Genomic DNA, 23,939 nt, shown 5'->3' on the forward strand with positions numbered 1-23,939 from the left:
AATATATATATATATATATATATATATATATATATATATATATATATATATAAACAGAATAACGTAAGTAAATAAAGAAAGAAAGAGCAGATCACAGAATGGCAAAATATCACAAACAGTTAACCTTTGAGAGCCAGTAAAGAATCAAATCACCTTAAAGCAGGGGCAGACAGTTTACAGTTTACTTGTAAGCAGAGTTGCCGGAAATTCAGGCTAAGTCCATTTCACTCGTAGATAGAAATGAATGAGCCCGAGACTAAGACAGGGCAAGAAGCCGGAGATACGACTAATACAAAATGCTAAGAAAACAAAAAGTAAAACACAAAACGAAACGAAACACGAATTCTTTCACACGCACCATAGACACGCGCGTGCACACAAAATATGACATCACATTCTGCGCATATGTTTTACAACATAATTTAACATATACATAGTCCTAACACTTTTTAAATAGCCCACTTAAAGTGTTCATTACAAATGAATTACCAAATGCTTAAAATGAATAAAAGAAAATGAACAAAAATTTGCGTTATATATTTAAACTCGTGAACGCCCCCCATTAACACCTGAATGCCCCCCGTTAAGAGCCACTACCATATATCTACTATTAGTGTTTGTGATAAAAAATGCTATAAAACAGTTTCAGTCAATCTCATGTTAATCTTGAGTACCTATAGAGTAGTATTGCATCCTTCATATCTCCAAAAAGTCTTTAGTTTTATTATATTTATAAAAGAAAGATAGGCTGTACCGAGTCTTTCCGGAAAAAAAACAAGCGGGTGGAGGCGTGCCGTGTGGGCGGTGCTTACGCGCCGATAGCTAACAACACACAGACATTTGAAGCAGTTTTACTCACCGCCTGCGGTTCCAACGCACGACCGTGAACCTTAATCATTGGGACTGCTCCATCCTTAAGCATTAGACGATCTGCAAATCCGGCGTCGAACTGAACTTCCCTAAAGCCGAGCACAGCGCTTCGATGGGCGTACTGCTTTCGCTCTCTTGCTCTGGTCTACGGGTGCGCACGCGCCTTTCCGGGAGAAGTGCCCTTAGGACCCGTATAAGGAAATTACGCCCCATCTGACGTCACACATGCCCATACTCGAAAAAAACTTTCCGAAACTTGTGACAAACCGGAAGTATTTTTGCTACAGAAATACTCCATCAAACGTATGTTTAGCATGGGAATCCAACTCTTTAACAGCTAGTGTAAAAAACTCAGTATGCATTGTAACGTAAACGACTCTGGGTAAATGCGAATTAGCTCAAGGATATAGGGAATTTTGGAAATATTAATAATCATAACTCATGGTCATAATTCATAAATCGCATATACATTTACTTTATCAATTTACCGTATTTACCAACTCCAAGAAAGTTTTATCTTCTGGCCACGAACATCAAACTTTCTGAGTTTATGAATTAAAAACTACTCAAGGTAGTCTATAATATCGAGCTTGTAGCTTGGATCTTTGATTTCATTGACTTATAAGGTGGATTTTCAAACACAGAGACAGTTAAAAGTATAAATGGGTTTATTAATAAAATGGCACACACTAGAGATTATATAAGCTACAAATATAAACGTACGTAAAATGCAAACAATAAAAACAAACAAACATTTAAACAAACAGGAACATGACGTGATCGGAATGAATGACATGAAAGAAAGAAAGAAAGAAAGAAAGAAAGAAAGAAAGAAAGAAAGAAAGAAAGAAAGAAAGAAAGAAAGAAAGAAAGAAAGAAAGAAAGAAAGAAAGAAAGAAAGAAAGAAAGAAAGAATAGAAGAGATAGAGGGTAACTTAATTCACAGACCAAGAGCTAGACACCAGGAATCACCTGTTAGAGAGATCAATACTTGCAAGACTTGGTACTCTTTCAGTTCGATGCTGTAAAAGGCGAGGCACAAGGCACGCGTGTGCGGGGTTTGCGTCTAGCGTCGTCTTTCAGTGTCGTTTCGCAAGACGAAGTAAAGGCTCACTTGAATTTAACGTTACCGAGAAAGTTCAGATCATTTCCCTTTTAGAGGGGAAAGGCTAGTAGGAACTTAGTTGCAAAAGAACGGCAGCTTCTACATGACGCAAGGCATGCGTCCCAGAGAGAGAGGCCAAGGCCTGTCCAGCTGGTTCCGTTGGGAGGAGAAGCGCTGCGCGTGGAGGAGAGGAAGGTCAGAGCGAGAGAGCAAGAGAGTTGAGAGTTGAGAGAGAGAGCGAGAAGAAGAGGTCTCTTCTTTTTAAAAGACATCTGTTTACGCCTTCTTTTTGGGACAACAGCAAATCAGATCTTCTGATCTGAGGCGGGAAGAAAGTTTCTTTGTTCGTGAAGAAACGCCTACTTTGACTGTCATTTGAGAGATCGAAAATAGCATTCATATTTAGAAATATGGTATTTCCTGGAATAAATGCATATTATTGTACTTTGCAGTCAAGATTCGACTCCGACATGTTTTTCCCATTACATTGACACCTCGAATGACGTTTTTGCATGAAAGAAATACAGGGTTACATAATTTCCTCATAATCACTAGCATAGTGATTTTGATTATCATAATAACGTTGCATAGGTATCTCATACATTATCTGGCCAAATAAACACACATAAAAATACATATCAAAAACATTGCTATTGGATCACATGTGTGGAACTGTGTTTCAAAGTCCAGAGTGTGTTTGTGTGTGTGCGTTGGAATGTCACGAGTCTATAAAGTCACGGGGAGTTCACACTGAACTGGGGGGATACCAGTCACACGGGCGCGGGTGAAATACCCCCGTAGGGAATAATTAACCAGAGCTGTCTTCCTAAGGACAAAGAAGATGTGTTCGACACCCTCATGATTCACTTAATTTGAAACGCAGATGTCTGTATGTCATTGTTGCTACAGCATGAAATAGCATTTCACCCCCCCCCTTTAAGGTTTATTTCAGCTTACACAGAGTCACTGAGGAGTCAGGCAGAAGAGTAAACCCTGTATATAAGGGGCCTTTGAATTTAGTGCGGTGCGTGTGTAGGTGCCTGCATCCATCACTAATACTGTAATATGACAGACTTCCAAATTCCAAGTCCACATAAACTCCAACTCTTTTGGACTGAGTAATCACTGGGAATGCACAAGTAATCTCATTATTCTGCCAGAGTTTTGATTTGCCATTCTGACAGAGGAGAGAAGGGAAAGTGTTATTAACTCCCATTATACTCTCTTTTCTATCTGAGGTCTTATAAGCCACACCCACACCAACTCCACCCTCACACTCCACCTCAAAATAACAGCGACAATTCAGAGCCTCTGTGCATAAGGCCTGGGGATACAGTTTGAATCTTTCAGGATGCTCAGGATATTTCTGCTCCTCTGTAGTTTCCGATATTCTCTGGTTTCTTTCGGAGAGTTTCAGACGTGGATGTACTGTGTTTGGATCCACTGTGAGCTGATAGGCATCTGCAGAAAACAGGGGATTTGTTGTCATTTGTTAGTGGCAACCAGTTTTGAGGGTAATGGATTACAAGTAACGCAAGTTACATAATCAGATACTTTTTAAGTAACTAGTGAAGTAATGCATTATTTTTTAATTTACAACAAAAATCAGAGGAACTTTTTCATTAAGTAACGCAGCACTTTACTTTGTTTTCCCGTTTATTGACTGACAGCTCTCCTGTCCCTATATTGAGAGAAATCGTAGAGGCATTGTGTGCACTATGTAACCATGATGTTTATTGTTCTTCTAGACTAAGGGCCCTATCTTACACCCAGTGCAATGCAGCGGCAAGCGCGATGCAAGTGTTTTTTGCCTGTTTCAGTCCGACGCAGTTATCATTTTCACGTCCTGCGCCATGTTGTTTAAATAGCAAATGCATTTGTGCGCCCATGGGCGTGCTGGTCTGAAAACGATGTGTGTTCAGGCGCATTGTTGGCACGTTGCTATTTTGAGGCAACTGAAATAGGCATTGAACACCTGAAACCTGGTCTAAAGTCAATGGCGCAATTATTATTTTTTTGTTATTTAAAGAGCACGTTAGTAATGTGTGCCTATAGGCGGGTCCACAACGCGCGTCCACTCTGCTTAATACACACACACAGGGTACACACACGTGCAGCAGCACACAAACTAGCCAAATATTAAAAATAGAAGGATTACAAAGTAAAGATTAATATTGTGTACATAAAGATATAGTCGAATTCGGCATGTCCTGTAGATGGTCTGCTTGTGCGCTTTAACCTCGCACACGAGCAGATCCGTTTCCTCTCTGGGGAAGCGTTCAGTCTTTTCGCTTGCAAATTCCGTCATGTAAATAGCAATCCGCCATGGTGTGAGTGCAACTGGCTTTTAAAGGGAATGGGAGATGACACTCTGGTTGGTTTATTTCACGTTACGCCCAAAATACACCCATTACTCATTAAGAGAATAGGGACAACCCTTTTAGACCATGAGCTCGGCGCGCGCCAACCATTTTTCCCGTCATTAAACTAGCAAAAGTGGATTCGGTAACGCCCTAAGTGCACTTGCACTATGCGCCTTAGACCATGCGCTTAGATCGTTAAAATAGGGCCCTATATGTTGAATTATCAGTCCCTTCAGGTTTTTGCGGCGGCTTTTCTCAAAATTTGTGGCAATATTTGCAACATTTCTTGTGTAGTTTTTGTCTGGCAGAATCTTAGCCTGGCTAACGTCAGACCTAGTCTCATTGAGACGTGGTCTGGGAACCACATGTTCATTTTCTCGTATTTGAGGCGTGGTTTACGAATGCCCAGAGCCGTTTATTGGGCGCTACGAATGTCTATCAAATGCGCCTGTACGTAGCTCATAGCCAATCATTTCAATTATACCAGATGACGTATGTAGAGTGACAGAAATTTGACGAGGAAGAAGACGTTCTAAACTTGCCTTCTAAACTACTTAGAACACTATCTAAGGCTGCATCGAAAGGTAACTTTGCGTCTGCTGCCATGTTGGATCCATAGATATAAACAAACTGCTTCGGTGTGTCGCATAGACGTCGTCATCGTCTTGCTGCTCCCTCCCCGTTCTGTGATTGGTCCCCTCGCTGAGGCGAAAATCTGGTCCATGGAATCCAGACTGCCTAGCAGCGTGAATAAAATCGCGCTGCGCGCAAGGCAGCATGGGGAAACCCAGGCTAGCAGAATCTAACATTTTTATTACTTTTCTGACCTCAAAAACCATTGGGCTCTCTAATTTCTAAAAGGAGAACACTGATAATAACTATAATTAACACCAAATTAAATTAGTTAGTACCAATTAGTTGGTAACACCAAACTTTTTTTTTTATTATTCCACAGGATTTTGTGAAACTATGGGGTGATGGCTGTCAGGCCCTCTGGGGGGATGCTCCCCCTGTAGATTTAAATGTATCAAATATGATTCAACAAGCTTTTGAGGAATGCTTTTTTGTCCATCTCTCAGTCATCATTGTAGGCCTATTACATTACATTGTTTTGCCCCAACGATAAAAAATGATAGAGCTTTCATCTTAAAACTAAGCATTTAAATGTCATCTTACCAAGGCATATTACTTGGAGATATAGAGTAACAAATTATATTTATATGCATTTTATGTAAGTAGTCTGCTATACTGTTATAAAGATCTCATTGATGAAAATTTCTGGACATATAACAACTGTACCAAAGTGCTATTTTGAGCTGTTTTTCTCCTCCATTTTCTCACTATATCATACATGGGCCATCAAATCCTGGTTTATTAAATATGACAAAACAAAACATGTGAAAACTTTTTACTTTTATATTTTGTGTAAAGGTAAAAAGGTTCCATTCAAAAAATTTTTTTTTTTTTTGATATTTACCCTGGAAACCGCTATATTACTGAATTTACTTGCTCCTTGTCCATTTTGGTGTTGTTTACAGAGTGCGCGAGCCTCTTTTATGTAGCATATGTGGCACTAGTGCGAATAAGTCATTAAAAACGAAAGTGAGAGATTAGCATACATTTATATTCAGAGTAATCTATTCAGACTAAATGTTTGTGCTTGTGTTTAAAGCCTGTCTTAGACTCCTGTTTGGTTACTTTAATAAGAGATCTGCAAGAAGGGTATTGATTTATGTGTATACAGCGGTGTAAATTATCCAAACCGCTAGGGGGAGCTCTCGCTAAGATCTGCTCCAGAACGCGTTAATGCAGAGACGAGCAGATAGCTAACACACAGAATAGGCTCTATGCCAGGGGGGCAGCGTTTCATATTATGTTGAAGCTTCCCCGGGTGCCGCCATTGGCTATCAGACCATCACCTGCTGTTAGCATCCCATTGACTCCCATTCATTTTGGCGTCACTTTGACAGCGAATAACTTTACATCTGAGGCGTTTAAAGACTCCATTTGTCCATTATTTATTTCTAAAGAAACACGAAAATGTATAAAAGGCTCCATTACCTTGTATCTTACGCTATGGCCCCATAGAAGCAGTTTTTGTAAAAATAGGCTAATGATTGCGTCATACCAACGCGACTCTCTGTCGCACAGTAGAGAGATTACCGTATGGACAGGAGGAGAAGCTCGCGGGCAATCGGGGGGACGTGGAGGCAAAATGGCAAAGTAATTAATCAGAATACTTAGCAAAAGTTGCTCCTGCTCCTAGCTCATGGACACCTCCTACTCACACTCTCCGTCTCTGCAAGTTTCGGAAGGGAATGATTCAGATTTCGCTTGGCACAGCTGCTAGAAGAAAGACGGGTTGCTCACGTCACATCTACGTCGTCAAGCTCAGTGTGAGTCTGCGCAGTATGCTCGACCATCAGGAAGTTAGTGCTTCTAATTGACTTCACTTGCCTCCGTTGAATCCAATGGGGTCGCTGTGTCCAGTTTATATACTGTCTATGCTCTATGCACGAACGCTGCTGACGTATTTCCGGTAGGATCTCAGCCGGCGTCTTTACTTCCGCATAGCGCATTCTATAGGACAATTCACTATTCGCTAGTCGGATTTCGCGCGATATGAGAGAATACTCACCCTCAAAGTTGTTGATGTAGCTCGTAATTTATAATTTAAAGAACTTCTCTTTTTTACTCATATGTGTGACAGTTTAACTGCCTCACAATATTGTTAACTTCATTCACGTTAACCGCTGGAAGTTTTTGTAAACAGCGAGTGTAATTTGCCATTATCTCCACCCTAATGCAAAAACTGCTTCTGACGCAGCACCGGATGTAACTGGGCGGGCTGAGACAAAACGCGGAAGCGATCGTGCATAGAGCCTATTGAGACGCTCCACTTGTGATTGACATTGAATCTGATATCTGTCTTGCAGGTAAGATTAACTCAGTTTATTACAGATAAAAGGGGTTCATGAACCGTTATCTTGAGTATTTTGTTGTGTGAAGTAAGTTTTGAGCACAAAAACTGTATTGTCATTACTCGTGAATAGAACATGATCAGAAACAACAGTAATGAAAGCTTGTATGTGAAACGCGAGTCTGTATTGTGCACAGATATGAAAATACATTATTCACAGCGATGTTTATTTAGTTATTGCGTGATTTTGATGGCTAAATTTATAGTTTAAGTGACGCGGGTTCAGTAACGCACGTGGAGTTCGCGGGTGTCCGCCATTTCGTGCAAATAGTATGCCGCGGTGGCAGAGTTAATAAACTCAGACGACGTGATTTGCTCAGTAATGATATAAAAGAGTTATGAAAGGTGACATAAGAGAACATTACAGTGTTATTTGTTATTTAGAGTAAACAAGTCATGCTGGAAAATAGAATGCATGTATTCTGAAAAGTGTTTAACAAACAAAGTGAATTGTATGGGTTCAAATTAAGTTTAACATGGTTTATTTTTGATGTGTGTGTTTGTGTTTGTGAGAGATGTGCGCTTACAGCGGGAGCGGGTTGCGGTGGTTGACTGACTGACTGACTGACAGACAGACAGATGCATTGCTGAAGCAACGGCGCAAACAAAAGTTCAGATCAATTCAAGTTCAACGCACATAGCCTATTTTGAAGTGGACTTTCCTTTGGCTAAATGTGCACTGTGATGACGTCACATGACGTCTCTTGGCCCAAATTCTGCGGGAAATCTGCGGCATTTTAGAAAAATTGCAAGCTCCTCTGAATTTTGCGGAGTTGGCTTGATTTTGCGTTAAATTCTGCGATTGCGGAATCCTGGAGGGACTGAATAATACCCTAATGTTATCCCTAATCTTGTCATTTTCCTTGCCATCATCTTTTTTGATCCTTTTGTATTCAGTGCAATAAAGTTTTAACTAACTTTTCTTTTACTGTTGGAGTTCTGAATTATTTTTGTTCGCCTATTTTTATCAGCCCCAAATTGCCTTGCAAATAGCACCGGAGCCCTCTATTAGTCAACTACTTGGTGACTAAGGAGCAACTAAGGAGAAAAATGCAACAATGCAATAAAATGCAGCTTGTATCTGTTGCTTTCAGTGACGTGAACTCAGATAAATCTGATCAGTAAAAACGCATGAAGTGACCAGGTGTAAACAGGCCCAGAGAGAGAGATTAAGCTTGTATGAAATTCCCAAGTTTGTGTGTCTCTCAACAGTGTTCGGCAGTACTCTACTAATAGCGAAACTGTACATTTATCTGCTTCAAGAACAGCACCGTTATTACCTAGCTAGTGAGAAATGTCATGTAGCTTTTAAGTTGTTAAACTATTTTACTGATAAAATCGTCAGAACAGCGCTGACAACACTGTGCGATAGTGTGTCCGTATTTCACTGTGCGTGTCCCTGAAAATAATCGCACACCTTAGAAGATTCTGATTGGTTGACGAATGAAGCATTCAACAGCTAGCCTACATAGTATAAATGTTGATTATGTGATTATGTCACATTATTATTCAAAATAGGATTAACAGTTTAATTTTGTGTCTTTGCATGAGATACCTACATTTTATCAGACCTGGATGAATTCGACACTCTCCTCCTTTCTCAACACTGGGGGAATATACAAACACTGATTTAAAATATAATCAACTGTTAAAAGAGCAGCATTTGAAATACAGAGGCTTGTAGTATTGTAGAATCTTATGATCATGACGTATGATAATAGTGTCATGCCATGATGTCCTCTTAATCAAGATTCCAACTCGTAGTGTATTACATAATAGAAAAATAAGTACATACTTTAGTTTCTCCAGTTTACAGGTTGGATCATCTTTTTTATCAGAGAGCAGTTTCACCCCTAAGTCTCCAGGGTGGTTGTAGCTCAGATCCAGTTCTCTCAGATGACCACCATTTGAGTTGAGAGCTGAGGCCAGTGAACTGCAGCCCACCTCTGTGATCATACACCCCGACAGACTGCAGGTAATATTGCAAAAAAAACAATGTTTCTAGAGCATCTGATTTAAATATTTAAGTATATAAAAACAGATATTAACCCAAGATCATGACAAATCACTGTCAAATGTCTTTTACACTTTGCCACACAGTCCCAGACTTGTAAGAATTAACAACTATATTCTATACATTTTCATGAAGATACTGTAATGGCATTCGCCTGTGCAAAACTCGCTGTCATGATACTAGGGTGTTGTAAGTGGTTGCCAGGATGTTTTGAGTGGGTTTTATTCCATTGTTGTGTGGTTGCTTGAGTTTTCGGTTCTGGGCAATTTCTATCTGTTTGCAGTCATGCAAAAAGAGTCACTGATATTCAGGTCTCTAGATTTGCCTTGGCTACCCCCTTCAATGTAAGACCGTGGGAATTGTCTATGAGGTCTTTGCCTGTTTAGTTGTATGTCAGGTCATTAAGAAACAGCATACCTCTTAACAAGATGTATCATTCATGTTCACAGCATAAAGTTTAATGGCTTAAACTTTAATGTTTAATGCTTTAGTTCCCTCACCCGAACGATACACCATAATAATAGTGATGCCTGCAAGGAGGACCACTAATAAAATAACTGTTGGTGACCTTTGGTTCTAATATTATAACACAGCGATTATGTCATCATAGTTGTGCTTACCTCAGTTTCTCTAATGTACACTGTGGATCATGTAGTCCTGTTGAGAGCTGATTTACTCCCAAATCCCCCAGATCATTGTTTTTCAGCTCCAGCTCCTTTAGGTCTGAGTAAGATGATTTCAGAACTGATGCTAGAAGTTTACAGCTTGCCTTTGTGAGACCACATTGGTTTAACCTGTAGAAAGAGGTAAATTACATCACATACCAAATTAGCTAATGTTAAATCTAAACACACTCACAAATAAGGCGATACTTACTTGAGTTTCTGAAGTTTACAATTTTGACTAATAAGTCCAGCACAGAGTTGTTTTACTCCGTTTTTAGTTATCGTATTGTAGCTCAGATTCAGTTCTCTCAAGAGTAAATTTGTTGATTCGAGTGCTGAGGCTAGATTTGTACAGAATTCTGATGGGAAATCACAGCCAGCCAGCCTGAGATGCAGAAATAAAAGACACCACAACTAATGAATTAGCAGGAACCATCAACTCACATTTATCCAATGTATTCTACTTGGTGAAGTAATTGCATCAACACTATGAGGAATCATAATTTTTGTCTAATAATAGAGTTTTATTTTCCAATTGCTAGGACCATTTTCTCAATATTTAGGTCACTTTTTCAAAACCTTATTGCGGAAACATTGTGTGTCCTGCGTGCCCATCTGCTATGCCACTGTCTGAATCTAAAAAATGGTTAACACTTTATTTTGATGGTCCCCTTTACACATTCTGTTGACTTTAAGCACCAACTGTACATGTCAACTGTTACATGTTGCCTGCATTTGCCCCTAGACAATTAAAATGTTTCCTGTTCCTTGTGCTGTGCTGTAGTCCTTTGTAGTCCTTTGTTGGTTTTCCTTATTCATTAGTCTTGAATGTTACCATATTGAAATATATTCTGAATCTGAAATACTATAAAAAAAAAAAAAAACTTAAAAAAAAACTGTAATACTCAAATAATACTCCAATAAGAGTTCCCTTTCGTGGTCACTACGAGTTACGAGTAACTCATGGTTCTCTTACGAGAGTTCTCTCGTACTGCGTTTTATCAAAACGCTACGGGAAAAGTCTCTTTTCACGATACACTGAAGCAAAAAATTATCCTTTAATTTTCATATATGTAAAACAGCAGCAGACAGCTGAAGCAAGACGGCTTGTCCACTCATTGGCTGCTCTGCGGCAACTGCATAAGCCTATCGAGCGCGGGCTGATGCAACATCAGACCAATGAGGGCGCTTCGCGCCCTCCTCGCCACTTCCCGCCGAGACGGGCGTGGCTTACCTCTATAAAAGAAGCTCGAGAAGGCTGATTCACTTGATTTTAATCTCTTCAGCGAAGCGCACGCATCGCATCGCTGGATCACGGAAGCAGCGTCGTCTGAAGCAAGCACTTCAGCGGGACGAGCCCTCGAAGCCGCTGGCCAACGCCGCCTTCTACAGCCGTACCTGCTGCGCTTTCCGACGCCCATATCCTTTACTGTTGCTCTGTTTTGCGTGTGTGTGTAGTGTTCTCGTAGCACTCACCCCCTAAAAGAGCGGCGTCTTTCTAAAGATGCCTATATCCTGCGGCTCGTGCAGAGCCCCACTCGCCGAGGGAGACGACCACGTCATCTGTGTTTCCTGCCTCGGTGAGGACCATGCAGCGCTCGCGCTCGCTGACGGCGGCTGCCCTCACTGCGAGCTTCTGCCTATGGTGGCTCTGAGGACCCGCCTGGCATCCTTTTCGAAGCCTGCATTCTCCGCCGCGATGCCGCGCCGTAAGAAGCGCCGCTCGCAGCGGGTCCCGGAACCCTCTCCAGCCCGACCAAGCTCGCCGGTTCGCCCGCCAGCTTCACCGGCCTCGCCCGCTTCACCGGCCTCGCCCGCTTCACTTCCTGATGCTCAGCGCCCGCAGTCTGCCGCCGCTTCATCAGAGGAAGTTGTTTCAGAGGCCGCGTCGGGGGAAAAGGATTCCTGTTCTCTCCTGGCTTCAGGCAGCGAGGATTGGGCGAGCTCTGAGGATCTCGCGCCTCCTGCCCCGAAGCCCTCAAACAGAGCCAACATTGAGACGGAGCTCATGCGAGTACTCGCTTTGGCCGCGGCGAGCCTCGGCCTCGAGTGGTCTGCACCGGAGCCCCCCTCTCGCACCCGGCTTGATGGTAGCTTCCTCCCTGGTGAGCGCGCTTCTCCGGAATCTAAGCCCGCTCCTTTTCTTCCTGAGTTACATGAAGAAGTTGCGAAGGCCTGGAACGCGCCCTACTCTGCGCGAACGCGCTCATCTGTATCGCCTGCGTTCTCCTCTCTGGACAAGGCGAATGACTGAGGCTACCTCTCTATGCCGCCGGTGGAACAGGCTATAGCGACCCATCTGTGCCCGCCCTCTGCTGGACGGCGGACTAAACCGGTGTTGCCTTCAAAAGCCTGCCGCATGACGTCGACGCTGCTCGCGCGAATATTCTCCGCCGCCGGGCAAGCCGCGTCAGCGCTGCACACCATGGCTACATTACAAATATTCCAGGGTGATCTCCTCCGTAAATGGGACGAGGTTGGGCCTGATGCTGTCTGCATTGCGGATTTGAGGAGTGCTTCGGACCTCACGCTCCGAGCCACCAAGGCTGCCGCACAAGCCATGGGACGCTGTATGGCTTCCGCCACTGTCGCTGAGAGGCACTTATGGCTGACGCTCACGGAGATGGCCGATTCCGAGCGCACCGCGTTTCTCGACGCCCCGCTGTCTCCCGCTGGCCTCTTTGGTTCTTCTCTCTCCGAGTTCGTAGAGAGATTTACTGAAGCCCAGAAAGCGTCCCAAGCCTTCAAGCACTTCCTACCGAAGCGCTCTGGTTCCGCGACGAGTCGTGATAAACGGATCTTAGGCATTATAAAGAAAGGCTTCTCGCTACAGTTTCATCGACGCCCTCCGCACTTCACAGCGCGCGTCGAAACTTCGGTACCGCTGAATGTAGCACATCTACTTCGCGACGAAATATCGAACTGATAAGCAAAGGGGCGATAGAGCTTGTTCCCCGAGCTCAAAGCGAGCAGGGGATATACAGCAGATACTTTCTAGTCCCCAAAAAGGACGGCGGTATCAGACCCATTCTGGATCTCAGGCGACTGAACAGAGTATTAGTGAAACGCCGTTTCAAAATGCTCACAACCAGCAAAATTCTCGCGCATATTCGCCGGGAAGACTGGTTCATGTCGATAGATCTGAAGGACGCGTACTTTCAAATACAGATAGCGTCACATCACAGGCGATTCTTGAGATTCTCCTTCGAGGGTCAGACATACCAGTATACAGTCCTGCCTTTCGGCTTGCCCTGGCACCTCGTACATTTACGAAATGCATGGACGCAGCGCTCGCTCCTCTCAGACTCAGAGGCATGCGAGTGCTGAACTATTTGGACGACTGGTTGATCCTAGCCCAATCACGATCTCAGCTCATAGAGCACAGAGCCATTTTACTCGATCACCTCGAGAATCTTGGTATCACGGTCAATTGGGCGAAGAGTTCACTGAACCCCAGTCAAACGATTCCGTTTCTGGGTATAGTTCTGGACTCACAGTCGATGACAGCGCGGCTGTCGCCACAGCGCGTGCTGAACATTCAGCGCGCGGCGGACTTCGCCGCGCGCTGAATGTTCAGCACGCGCTGTGGCGACAGCCGCGCTGTCATCGACTGTGAGTGGCGTTTTCACCCCGCTCAGGAAATTTCAAAGGATGCTGGGTCTCATGGCCTCAGCATCGTCAGTTCTCCGGCTGGGCTTGCTCCGCATGCGCCCGCTGCAGTTCTGGTTGAAAGCGCGGGTACCGCGCAGAGCCTGGATGTCCGGTCATTTACGCCTCAGGGTCGATCAGGACTGTGTCACAGCCCTGGTGCCTTGGATGGCGAACGACTGGTACCAATCAGGTGTAAGCCTGGGGACTTCCTCGAGGGTGAGGATGGTGTCTACGGACGCATCCACCTCGGGATGGGGAGCGCTGCTCGAGGGCAGACCGTTCTTCGGCCTATGGTCGGAACGAGAAAAGCTCCAACACATAAACTGCCTAGAAATGCTGGCAGTGTACAACGCGCTGACGCGTTTTTGTCCCCACATCAAGGGCCAACACGTCATAGTCCGTTCGGACAACATGGCAGTGGTGTCCTACATAAATCGCCAGGGCGGTCTGAATTCCATATCCCTGTACAGGCTGGCGAAACGCCTCCTATTATGGGCTCAGCACAACTTATGCTCGCTGAGAGCAGTACATGTGCCCGGGCTTCTGAATGTGGGCCCGGACAGACTGTCCAGGAACAACGTTCCTACAGGCGAATGGTCTCTACACCCACAAACAGTCCGGCTGTTGTGGGAGAGATTTGGCAAAGCGGAGGTGGACCTATTCGCGTCCCACGAAAACGCTCACTGCCCCGCATTCTTTTCAAAGACCGACAGCGCGCTGTCCCAAAGGTGGCCGCGCTGCCCGCTATACGCTTTTCCCCCCGTCTCCCTCCTGCCACAGGTGTTGGAACGGGTCAGGAAAACAAAATGCCCAGTGCTGCTTGTAGCACCGTTCTGGAAGAATCAGCCATGGTTCCCAGTTCTGATGCAGTTAGCAGACATCGCTCCATGGCCAGTGCCGTTGAGGAGAGATCTCCTCTCGCAGGCCAGGGGCTCGATCTGGCACCCACACCCGGAACTGTGGTCCCTTCATGTGTGGGCGCTCAACGGATACCCGTTGGTCTCGCAGAGGGAGTCATGAATACCATCACGGAGGCTAGAGCGCCGTCGACCAGGCGGCTCTACGCTTCAAAGTGGTCGGTTTTCTCCGGCTGGTGTACAGCTCGGAGCCTTTCACCCCTCGAATGTGAGGTAGCGGAGGTTCTCTCCTTCCTACAAGAGCTGTTGGATAAGGGCAGATCCCCTTCCACGCTCAAAGTGTATGTGGCGGCTATTTCAGCGTTCTCCGGTTCAACGCTGGGTCAGTCACTGGGGAGGAATGATTTAGTCATCCGCTTCCTCAGGCGAGCTAGGAGACTGAATCCACTCAGACCTCCTTCAGTCCCTATGTGGGACCTTTCTATGGTCCTGGCGGCCATGAAAGGTGCCCCTTTCGAGCCTATCCAATCAATCAGCCTCAAACATTTGTCTTTTAAAACAGTGTTTTTGATGGCTCTCGCTTCAGTGAAGCGCATAGGCGATCTGCACGCGCTCTCCGTGAGCCCGACGTGCTTGGAGTTTGGTCCTAATGACTCTAAAGTCATACTCAAACCTAAGCACGGCTATGTGCCGAAATCCCTCAACACGCCTTTTCGGGCTCAGGTCATTTCCCTGGCTGCCCTGCCGGCGTCGAGCGAGGAAGGGGACTCGAGTTTTCTTTGCCCTGTATGGGCTTTAAGAACTTATATGTCCCGCTCTGCTGCCTTCAGACAGACAGAGCAGCTCTTTGTCTCGTTCAGCGGACGTTCCAAAGGAACGGCTGTTTCGAAACAGAGTCTATCCATATGGATAGTTGACGCCATAGCGCTGGCTTATACTGCCAAGGGCATTCAATGCCCGTTGGGAGTCAGAGCGCACTCTACGAGAGGCGTTGCCTCCTCGTGGGCTTGGTCCAGCGGGATTTCCTTACAGGATATATGTACGGCGGCAGGCTGGGCCTCTCCGTCTACATTTATCAGGTTTTATAACCTAGAAGTTCCCGCCTTACAGGCTAAGCTTTTGTCGGTGTAATCTATTTACAGGCGCAATGCGCTACCGACTAAACTGGGCAGAACTGTGTAAGACCCACGTTTTCCCACATTAGTGCAGGCTCCCTACCCTGGCTATGTGATGTCATATTCGTGTCTGTGGACATGTCTATATAAGGACGGAGGAAACCCCTCCTGTCTTTAGACTCTCCCTGTGAGGTCATGTTAAGTCTGCGGACGCTACAATATAGGGAATTAAGGCTCCCCCCCCCCCCCCCCCCCTTATTCCCTGACTCTGTGTGAGTCTATCTGGTGGTTATGCACTGTATGCCTGAAATAGCTTCCGGTGATCAGTGTTTTTATCCCAGCACGCACGGCGTTTTGCAAGGGGTTCCCGTAGCGTTTTGATAAAACGCAGTACGAGAGAACTCTCGTAAGAGAACGTACTCGGTTACTAACGTAACCTCGGTTCTCTCTAGAAGAGGGAACGAGTACTGCGTTCCCTTGCCGTGCGTTTGGTTCACTCTGGTTCGCTTCGGCGATCAAAATCAAGTGAATCAGCCTTCTCGAGCTTCTTTTATAGAGGTAAGCCACGCCCGTCTCGGCGGGAAGTGGCGAGGAGGGCGCGAAGCGCCCTCATTGGTCTGATGTTGCATCAGCCCGCGCTCGATAGGCTTATGCAGTTGCCGCAGAGCAGCCAATGAGCGGACAAGCCGTCTTGCTTCAGCTGTCTGCTGCTGCCGCAACGCGTTTTACATATATGAAAATTAAAGGATAATTTTTTGCTTCAGTGTATCGTGAAAAGAGACTTTTCCCGTAGCGTTTTGATAAAACGCAGTACTCGTTCCCTCTTCTAGAGAGAACCGAGGTTACGTTAGTAACCGAGTACGTTTCACTTAGAAAGCCTCTCACCTTCGAGTATGAAAGATGCTTGGAATCGGCCACTCCAACCGATGCTTTCAGCTGCCCGGGAAAGCATGGCCGTCAGCTCTGGATCTGACTCAGCTAACGCTGGCACTCCCGAGGGAGGCAACACAGTCGAATCCTCATTTCCAGAGGAATCAAGCCCGCCTTGTGATGCTGTGAGTGACATCCGCCAGAGCCCCGAATGAAAACACTGGGTCCCTGAGAGGAAACAGGCACACACGGAAACTCCACTGTTTGCGATGTGGAGGGGGGCGTGGCCCGAGGAATGACTCGTCGGTTATTGTGCCACATCATAACTCTCAGATCACCCTGGCCACCAGCCAAAGTATCCCCTCTCGAGGAAGAGATAGATTGGGGTGTGGCAGAGGGGACTCTACCCACACGGAGATCATTGAGTCTCGATCTAAACATCACAATGGTCATGTTCCCGCAATGAAAACATGACTCATCCATTGATTAAGCCCAACACGCCAAACAGCGCTCGTGACCGTTAAGCAGATGGATCACGCACCCACATCCAGAAAACACACTGGCGAACCATCTTGAAAAAGACGTGCCACGTGCAGCTCTTTTAGAGAGAGAAAAAAGCTCAGCAGAGTGTTGAAGCGCCCAGGGAGAAGCACACACACTGTCGGAAGATCACAGCACAGATCAGCAGCAGGCAATGTGATCTCGCTGGAACCTGCTGTTGCACCAACACACTGGAGAGCCGCTCGTCTCGTAGAGTGAAGATAATTCAGAATGGCTTGTGTGAGTGAAAAAAAACTTTTGGCTCCGAAGCGGAAACATAACTGCATGTTGCCAGCGTACTTCCTTATATACCCACAAGGTGGGGCGGAGTAACGCTATGCAAATTCCACAGACCCATGGCATTTTCTTGCCATTGGCTCATTTTGTATACTCGAAGGTGAGAGGCTTTCTATGCGAAACCCCATTTGTCGTCACGACGTAACGTCTCCGTTCCCTACTCAGGGAGGTATGTTACATACATAACCGAGAAGTTAGTTGACATGTAGGTACAACATTACTTACAGTCAACAGAATGTCTAATGGGGACCATCAACATAAAGTGTAATAAAAAAATAAAATACTATCAAAACAATTAGATGTAGCTGACACAGCTGTTAAGTCTTTCAATTCAATTACCATCTATACAATAGGAGTCTAATTAAGAATAATTTCGTACTGTAATTTAAACATGGACCATGTTACATATATTGTAGTGAATTCTTATCAGGAGAGAGCTGTTATCCTTGTTTTGAATACATTTCACAAAAGAAAATATTGTATAATGCTAACGATTGATAGTGTTTTAGGTCGATGCCTCATGAGTGACAAAGTGTTTTTGATGGGTGACAACCTTTACTCGTCTTATGAAGAATCTGAGACATGAAGTGTTTTGATAGTTTGAATGCACTCTGAATGTGAAATTACCTGCTGTACTCAACTGCTGAGTTGAAAGTTCATTATGAGAACTGTTAAGAGTTTTGAAAAAGTGACCTAAGAGTTGAGAAATGTGTCCTACCAACTGTGAAAAAAAAAATTAAGTGCAAGAAATTCTGAGTATTCTGGATGTATGTAGAAGGGATTTACAATCACAACATCTCATATCAAATAATCAACAGATATTCATAGTCTAAATAATGAAGTGCATTTATCCAGGTTATGTTTCTAATGATTTATTAAGGTTACTGTTGATGTGTATATTTTTGGTGTATAAGATGTGATTAAGGACAATAACAATGTTTACTTGTTTAGCCTGGCTTCTAGAGAATACATATCAAATTGTTTTGTAATTGATAATTATATGACACCAGTCGCCAGTCTGCGATTCTGACAAGAACAGGGTTTCTAAGAGATACCTCATACATATTGACTATTTGGACTACTTACTTCAGTTTTTGTAATTGACAAAGTGGACTTGCTAGTCCAGAAAAGAGGACCATCGCTCCAGGCTTGCTTAGTTTATTGTTGCTCAGATCCAGCTCTCTCAAGGGTGAGTTGACTGACTGTAAAGCTGAGGCGATTCTTCCACAGGACTCAGATGAGAGATTACAACAATCTAGTCTGTAAACAAGAGTGCATTTTTCCGTTTTTTTTTTGTTTTTTTAAGTTCTTCAGACAAACCATTCATATTGTTACTGTGTGCATTTAAATGTGACAATGCAACAAAAACGTTCTAACAAAATAAGGTTGTTATTAAAGTCTCAGTTCACTAGGCTGGAAAGCCTTTTAATGATATTTTAAATATATGGCGGTGTAGCAGTGTACAACATATTATAAACAATTTGTATACAGTATGGATAATAAAAACAGACCTGGCCATTTTGCAGATTTTGAGCACAGGCAGCAGTCTTATCTGGTTTTCTGTTGATGTGTTGAACTTCTTCATGTCAAACTCATCTAATACCTCCCCAGAATTCAACAAGACATAAGCCAGTGCTGACCATTGCTCTGGCTCCAGCTCTCTACCCAAGAGTGTTCCTGATTTCATGGCAGTCTGAATTTCTTTAACAAGAGTGTTGTCATTCAGCTCATTTAAACAGTGGAACAGATTGGTGATTCTCTCTTGTGATTGTTCCTGTTTGATCTTCTCTTTGATGTAACACACTATCAAGTTTTTATCTTCACAGGGTTTACATGAGCTGCCTTTGGTTAGAAGGTCTTCCAGGAGATTGCAGTTATGGTCAACAGAAAGACCCAAAAGGAAGCGAAGGAAAAGGTCAAGATGTCCATTTTCGCTCTCTAAAGCTTTGTCCACTGCACTCTGATGTACATCAGAAAGATTTGTGGATTTGTCTTTGTTAAGAACATTTTCCCCATCATTAACACATGCAAAGTGCGCATATATCGCTGCCAGATACTCTTGGTAGCTCACATGTACAAAGCTATAGACCTTCTCCCTGTACAATCCCAGCTCTTCTCTGAAAATCTCTGTGAACACTGAGTACTCTGAGGCTTTACTCGCATCAATGCCACCATTTTTTAGATCCTCTTCTTGGAAAATAAAATTGTGCTTCTCCATTTGCTTGAAAGCCAGTTCTCCCAGTTTCAGAATCAATGTTTTGTCAAATTCAGACAGTTTCTTTGGATTATTGGCATCAGCTCCATTGAACTTCTTATGCTTGAGACTGATCTGAATGAGCAGGAAGTGAGTGAACATCTCAGTTAGAGTTCTGGGTATTTCATCAGAGTTTCGATCACTCATCATATTTTCTAGCACAGTGGCAGAAATCCAGCAGAAGATGGGCATGTGGCACATGATGTAGAGGCTCTGACATGATTTGATGTGTGCTATGATTTCACTTGCCAGCTTCTGATCACTGATTTTCTTCTTGAAGTATGCGTCCTTTTGATGGTCATTGAACCCATGAATCTCGTTGACCTGGTGGACACACTCAGGAGGGATCCTATTGGCTGTTGAAGGTCTTGTAGTTATCCAGAGGAGAGCAGAGGGAAGCAAATTACCCTTGATGAGGTTTGTAAGCAGCACATCCAAAGGAACTTTCTCATATATATCAGAGCAGTAGTCATTCTTATGGAAATCAAGAGGATACTGACAGACTTCTAAACCATCTAAAATAAAAAGCACTTTCAGTTTTGAAAGATTTTCTTCTTTCACCTCAGGAGCATATTGTTGAACCAGCTGTAGCAGACTACAGTTCCCCTTTTTCTGGAAGAGGTCACGGAATGGTAGATGGATGATAACATTGATATCTAGGTTTGATTTTCCATCCGCCCAGTCTAGAATGAACTTCTGCACCGACACATGCTTTCCAATGCCAGCTATGCCCATCGTCAGGACTGTTCTGATTTGTTTTCTTTGTCCTGGCAGTGTCTTGAAGATGTCATTACATGCAAATGAAGTTCCTTGCGTGTTTCTGCTTTGTGAAATCATCTCAATCCTCAGAACCTCATGTTCATTATTTATCACTCCACTTCCACCATCTGTCATGTAAAGATCGGTGTAGATATCCTTCAAAAAGCATTGTTTACCTTGAGATGAATTTCCTTCGATTAAATGTTGACATTTTTTCTTAAGCTTTGCTTTATTGGCATCTGTGATTTTTTGAAGTGGATTAGCTAGACAAAAGTAAGAGATGTTTAGATGAAATGAAGAAAAAAAAATAAAAAATCTTAATTTAAACTTCAATTAAATAATAATCCTACCATTTGCCACGAAGTGACATGCGATCCTCAGTGCTGCCTCTCCTCCAAAGCTCTCCACCATTTTCTCAGCAGCATCAGAGGGACTGAGCTTCTCTGGCTGATTCCCTAAGCATTCTGGGTAATCCTCAGATAGTTTTCTTTTGAAGGTTTTGAAGAATTCTGTTACCATGTCCCCCATAATATCATAAAGTATGGTTTGACTGCCTGGCACATTCGATTTCTGTGGTAAAATAAAAGAGTACCCAATAGAAAAATGTTTATCAACCATAAATTATATAATTTGTTTTAAAATTAAATTGTCTGTTGAATAACTGAAAAGATATTTCAATGGAAAACTAACCACAATGTAGAATTTACTGTGGCCTTGGTGCTCTTGCCCCATACAGATGCTACAGATGTGCATGTTATCTGTCTTACAGAACACCACTGGAGCTCCGTAATGCTGCTGACAGACTCTTTTAGCAGGTCTGCACTCCACCTGGTCTTGGGTCTCTTCCACAGACAACCTCCTGCAGGAATATTCAACATTAATCAGTTAACTTAAATTAATATTGAATATTAATTATTAATATTTTGTCTATTTTGGATTATCTAGGCATTTTAAAACTATTTCAGCATGTTTTCTCATTTTCATGCTAACTTTGTAAATGTTTAATTAGACAAAACCTTTTTATATTTTTCTGTGCTCCACTGCTGAAGTTCAGTGGTAGAGGGATTGATCTGTCACTCTTCAGAGACAGATGTGATGTTGGTGAGTCTGATTCCTCCTGTTTGGTGCTACAAGTAAAACACAGAACGTTTATCAAAGGTAAACAAGTATGTTTATCTTCTTTACACATGAAAGACAGTTTATACTTTTCCACTTCCATGTTATATTTACTGTAAATGTTACATTAGATCAAACCTTTCTGTATTTCTCTGTGCTTCATCACTGAAATTCAGTGGTAGAGGAATTGATCTGTCACTCTTCAGAGACAGATGTGATGTAGTCGAGTCTGATCTCTCATGTTTGGATCTATGATTTAAACACAGTCAGATAATCTTCCACACATGCAAATGAGTATGTTTATCGTTACACATGAAAGACCATACATATGGTCTTTCAGGTATAGATATATATATATATATATATATGAAGAGTTTGGTTCCAAAACGAGATAAATCCATTTTGATTAATTTGAGTAAAAATGTTTTCTTTACCAAGAAAGTGGCAAGATGAAAACCACTATTTTCTGTTTCAAACTTTCACATAGCACCTTTAGGTTATAATAACATAAAAAAATTCTAATCCAGATTTTGATTTTCAAATATTTATTATAAAACCGGATATTTTTTCCCCCCAAAATGCAATAAATTTATGACACGTAAAAAAAAAAAAAAATGCAATTAATCCATTGAATAAAAGTTATTTTTCATACTGAAATTGTTGAAAATACACAACAAAGTAAGTTGATCCACATATGACAGCCTCTGAACTCGGTCAATACTAATCTTATATACAGGCACTGGACTAAAAAATACATTCAATCAGCCATCGCTAGGAAATACCTCCTGAACTTTTTTGACGGCGATCAGCTGTAAAATGGCTTGGTCCTGCTCGTTTTTTGTTGACTTTGAGTAAAACAATCTGAAAGTTTTTTAAAAGTTTGATTCAGTCGTGTGAGAACAAGCAACAGCTAGCATTTTTCCTCCTCCCGAGTGCCTCATCTTCTTAATCTCCTCACGTAAATGATTAGATTTCAATGGCTTGCGTTTCTTCCCTACTTCAGAAACCACCACAGGCACATCAATGCCGTCAAAATTATTCATATCTTTTGTTTGTTTGTTTGTTGATCAAAAGTAGATAAGGAAAACTAGGAAGCCAGGTGTATTCAAAGCGCCACCGTTACTGTTAACAATGCGTGGAATGGTACGCTGTGATGGAACCAAACTCTTCATATATATATATATATATATATATATATATATATATATATATAGTGCAATGCATAAGTGAATACACCCATGCTAAAGTTGACTAAAAAGAGGAATAAAAAATCATATTTTGGAAATTGAACTTAATGCCTTTATTTAAAAAATTTGGAAAAATCCAACCTTTAAGGACACCAATTTTCTTTGTGAATGAATAATGTATCGTAAATAAATAAATGTTCTTCCTTAAAGTACATGGTGCATAAGTGAGTACACCCCTATGTTAAATTCCCATAGAGGCTGGCAGATTTTTATTTTTAAGTATTTTTATTTTTATTTATTTTTAGGATACTATGCATCCTGATAAAGTTCCCGTGGCCTTTGGAATTAAAATAGCCCCACATCATCACATAGCCTTCACCATACCTAGAGATTGGCATGGGGTACTTTCCATAAGATCATCTCTCAATGCAAATCAAACTAGCTATTAGGCTAACTGAAATAAAACCATGCCAATCTCTAGGTATGGTGAAGGCTATGTGATGATGTGGGACTGTTTTAATTCCAAAGGCCAAGGGAACTTTATCAGGATGCATAGTATCCTAAAAAAAAAAAAAAAAAAAAAAAAAAAAAAAATCTGCCTGCCTCTATGGGAATTTAACATAGGGGTGTACTCACTTATGCACCATGTATTTTAAGGAAGAACATTTATTTATTTACGATACATTATTCACTCACAAAGAAAATTGGTGTCCTTAAAGGTTGGATTTTTCCTAATTTTTTAAATTAAGGCATTAAGTTCAATTTCCAAAATATGATTTTTTATTCCTCTTTTTAGTAAACTTTAGCATGGGTGTATTCACTTATGCATTGCACTGTATATATATATATATATATATATATATACACACACACACACACACACACACACACAAGTTAACTGTAAACTTTTCATTAGATCAAACCTTTCTGTATTTCTCTGTGCTTCACCACTGAAGTTCAGTGGTAGAGGGATTGATCTGTCACTCTCCAGAGACAGATGTGATGTTGGTGAGTCTGATCCCTCCTGGTTGGTTCTAAGTAGGGGGGAAAAAAACTGTGGACTGAATATTTGTCACAAATAAACCACTACTAAGTTTTTTTCTATAACTCAATAAAATGTAATAAATAATATATTGTATCTCCATGCCCTTTAAACAGATAGTAACACTATATTTAAAGCCTTTATATATAATGCATTATAAAAGTATTTTTAATGCATTCATTTATGCCTTGTTGTAATGCACCTTATAATGCATTCTATGGTTTCATTAATAAATTTAACCACAATTATAACAC

General features: G+C 42.5%; 1 protein-coding gene across 3 annotated transcripts in view; it reads right to left on the minus strand.

Annotated features, from left to right (window-relative positions):
- Positions 1-1,521: 1,521 nt before the first annotated feature.
- LOC311306836 (NACHT, LRR and PYD domains-containing protein 12) overlaps positions 1,522-23,939 on the minus strand; it is a 37,334-nt gene continuing 14,916 nt past the window's right edge. For all 3 annotated transcript variants that reach the window (XM_084435422.1, XM_084435421.1, XM_084435423.1), the window contains exons 3-14: positions 23,567-23,677; positions 21,595-21,705; positions 21,357-21,467; positions 21,031-21,199; positions 20,691-20,910; positions 18,839-20,603; positions 18,414-18,587; positions 10,209-10,382; positions 9,953-10,126; positions 9,114-9,287; positions 8,878-8,924; positions 1,522-3,436 (exon numbers count right to left, since the gene is read on the minus strand). In XM_084435422.1, coding sequence (XP_084291548.1) covers positions 2,919-3,436; positions 8,878-8,924; positions 9,114-9,287; positions 9,953-10,126; positions 10,209-10,382; positions 18,414-18,587; positions 18,839-20,603; positions 20,691-20,910; positions 21,031-21,199; positions 21,357-21,467; positions 21,595-21,705; positions 23,567-23,677 — 3,748 coding nt within the window. In that variant the 3' untranslated portion in view covers positions 1,522-2,918. The remainder of the gene's footprint in view (positions 3,437-8,877; positions 8,925-9,113; positions 9,288-9,952; positions 10,127-10,208; positions 10,383-18,413; positions 18,588-18,838; positions 20,604-20,690; positions 20,911-21,030; positions 21,200-21,356; positions 21,468-21,594; positions 21,706-23,566; positions 23,678-23,939) is intronic.

The sequence above is a fragment of the Rutilus rutilus genome, assembly GCF_951802725.1.
Source record: "Rutilus rutilus genome assembly, chromosome: 17".
Classification (NCBI taxonomy): Eukaryota; Metazoa; Chordata; class Actinopteri; order Cypriniformes; family Leuciscidae; genus Rutilus; species Rutilus rutilus.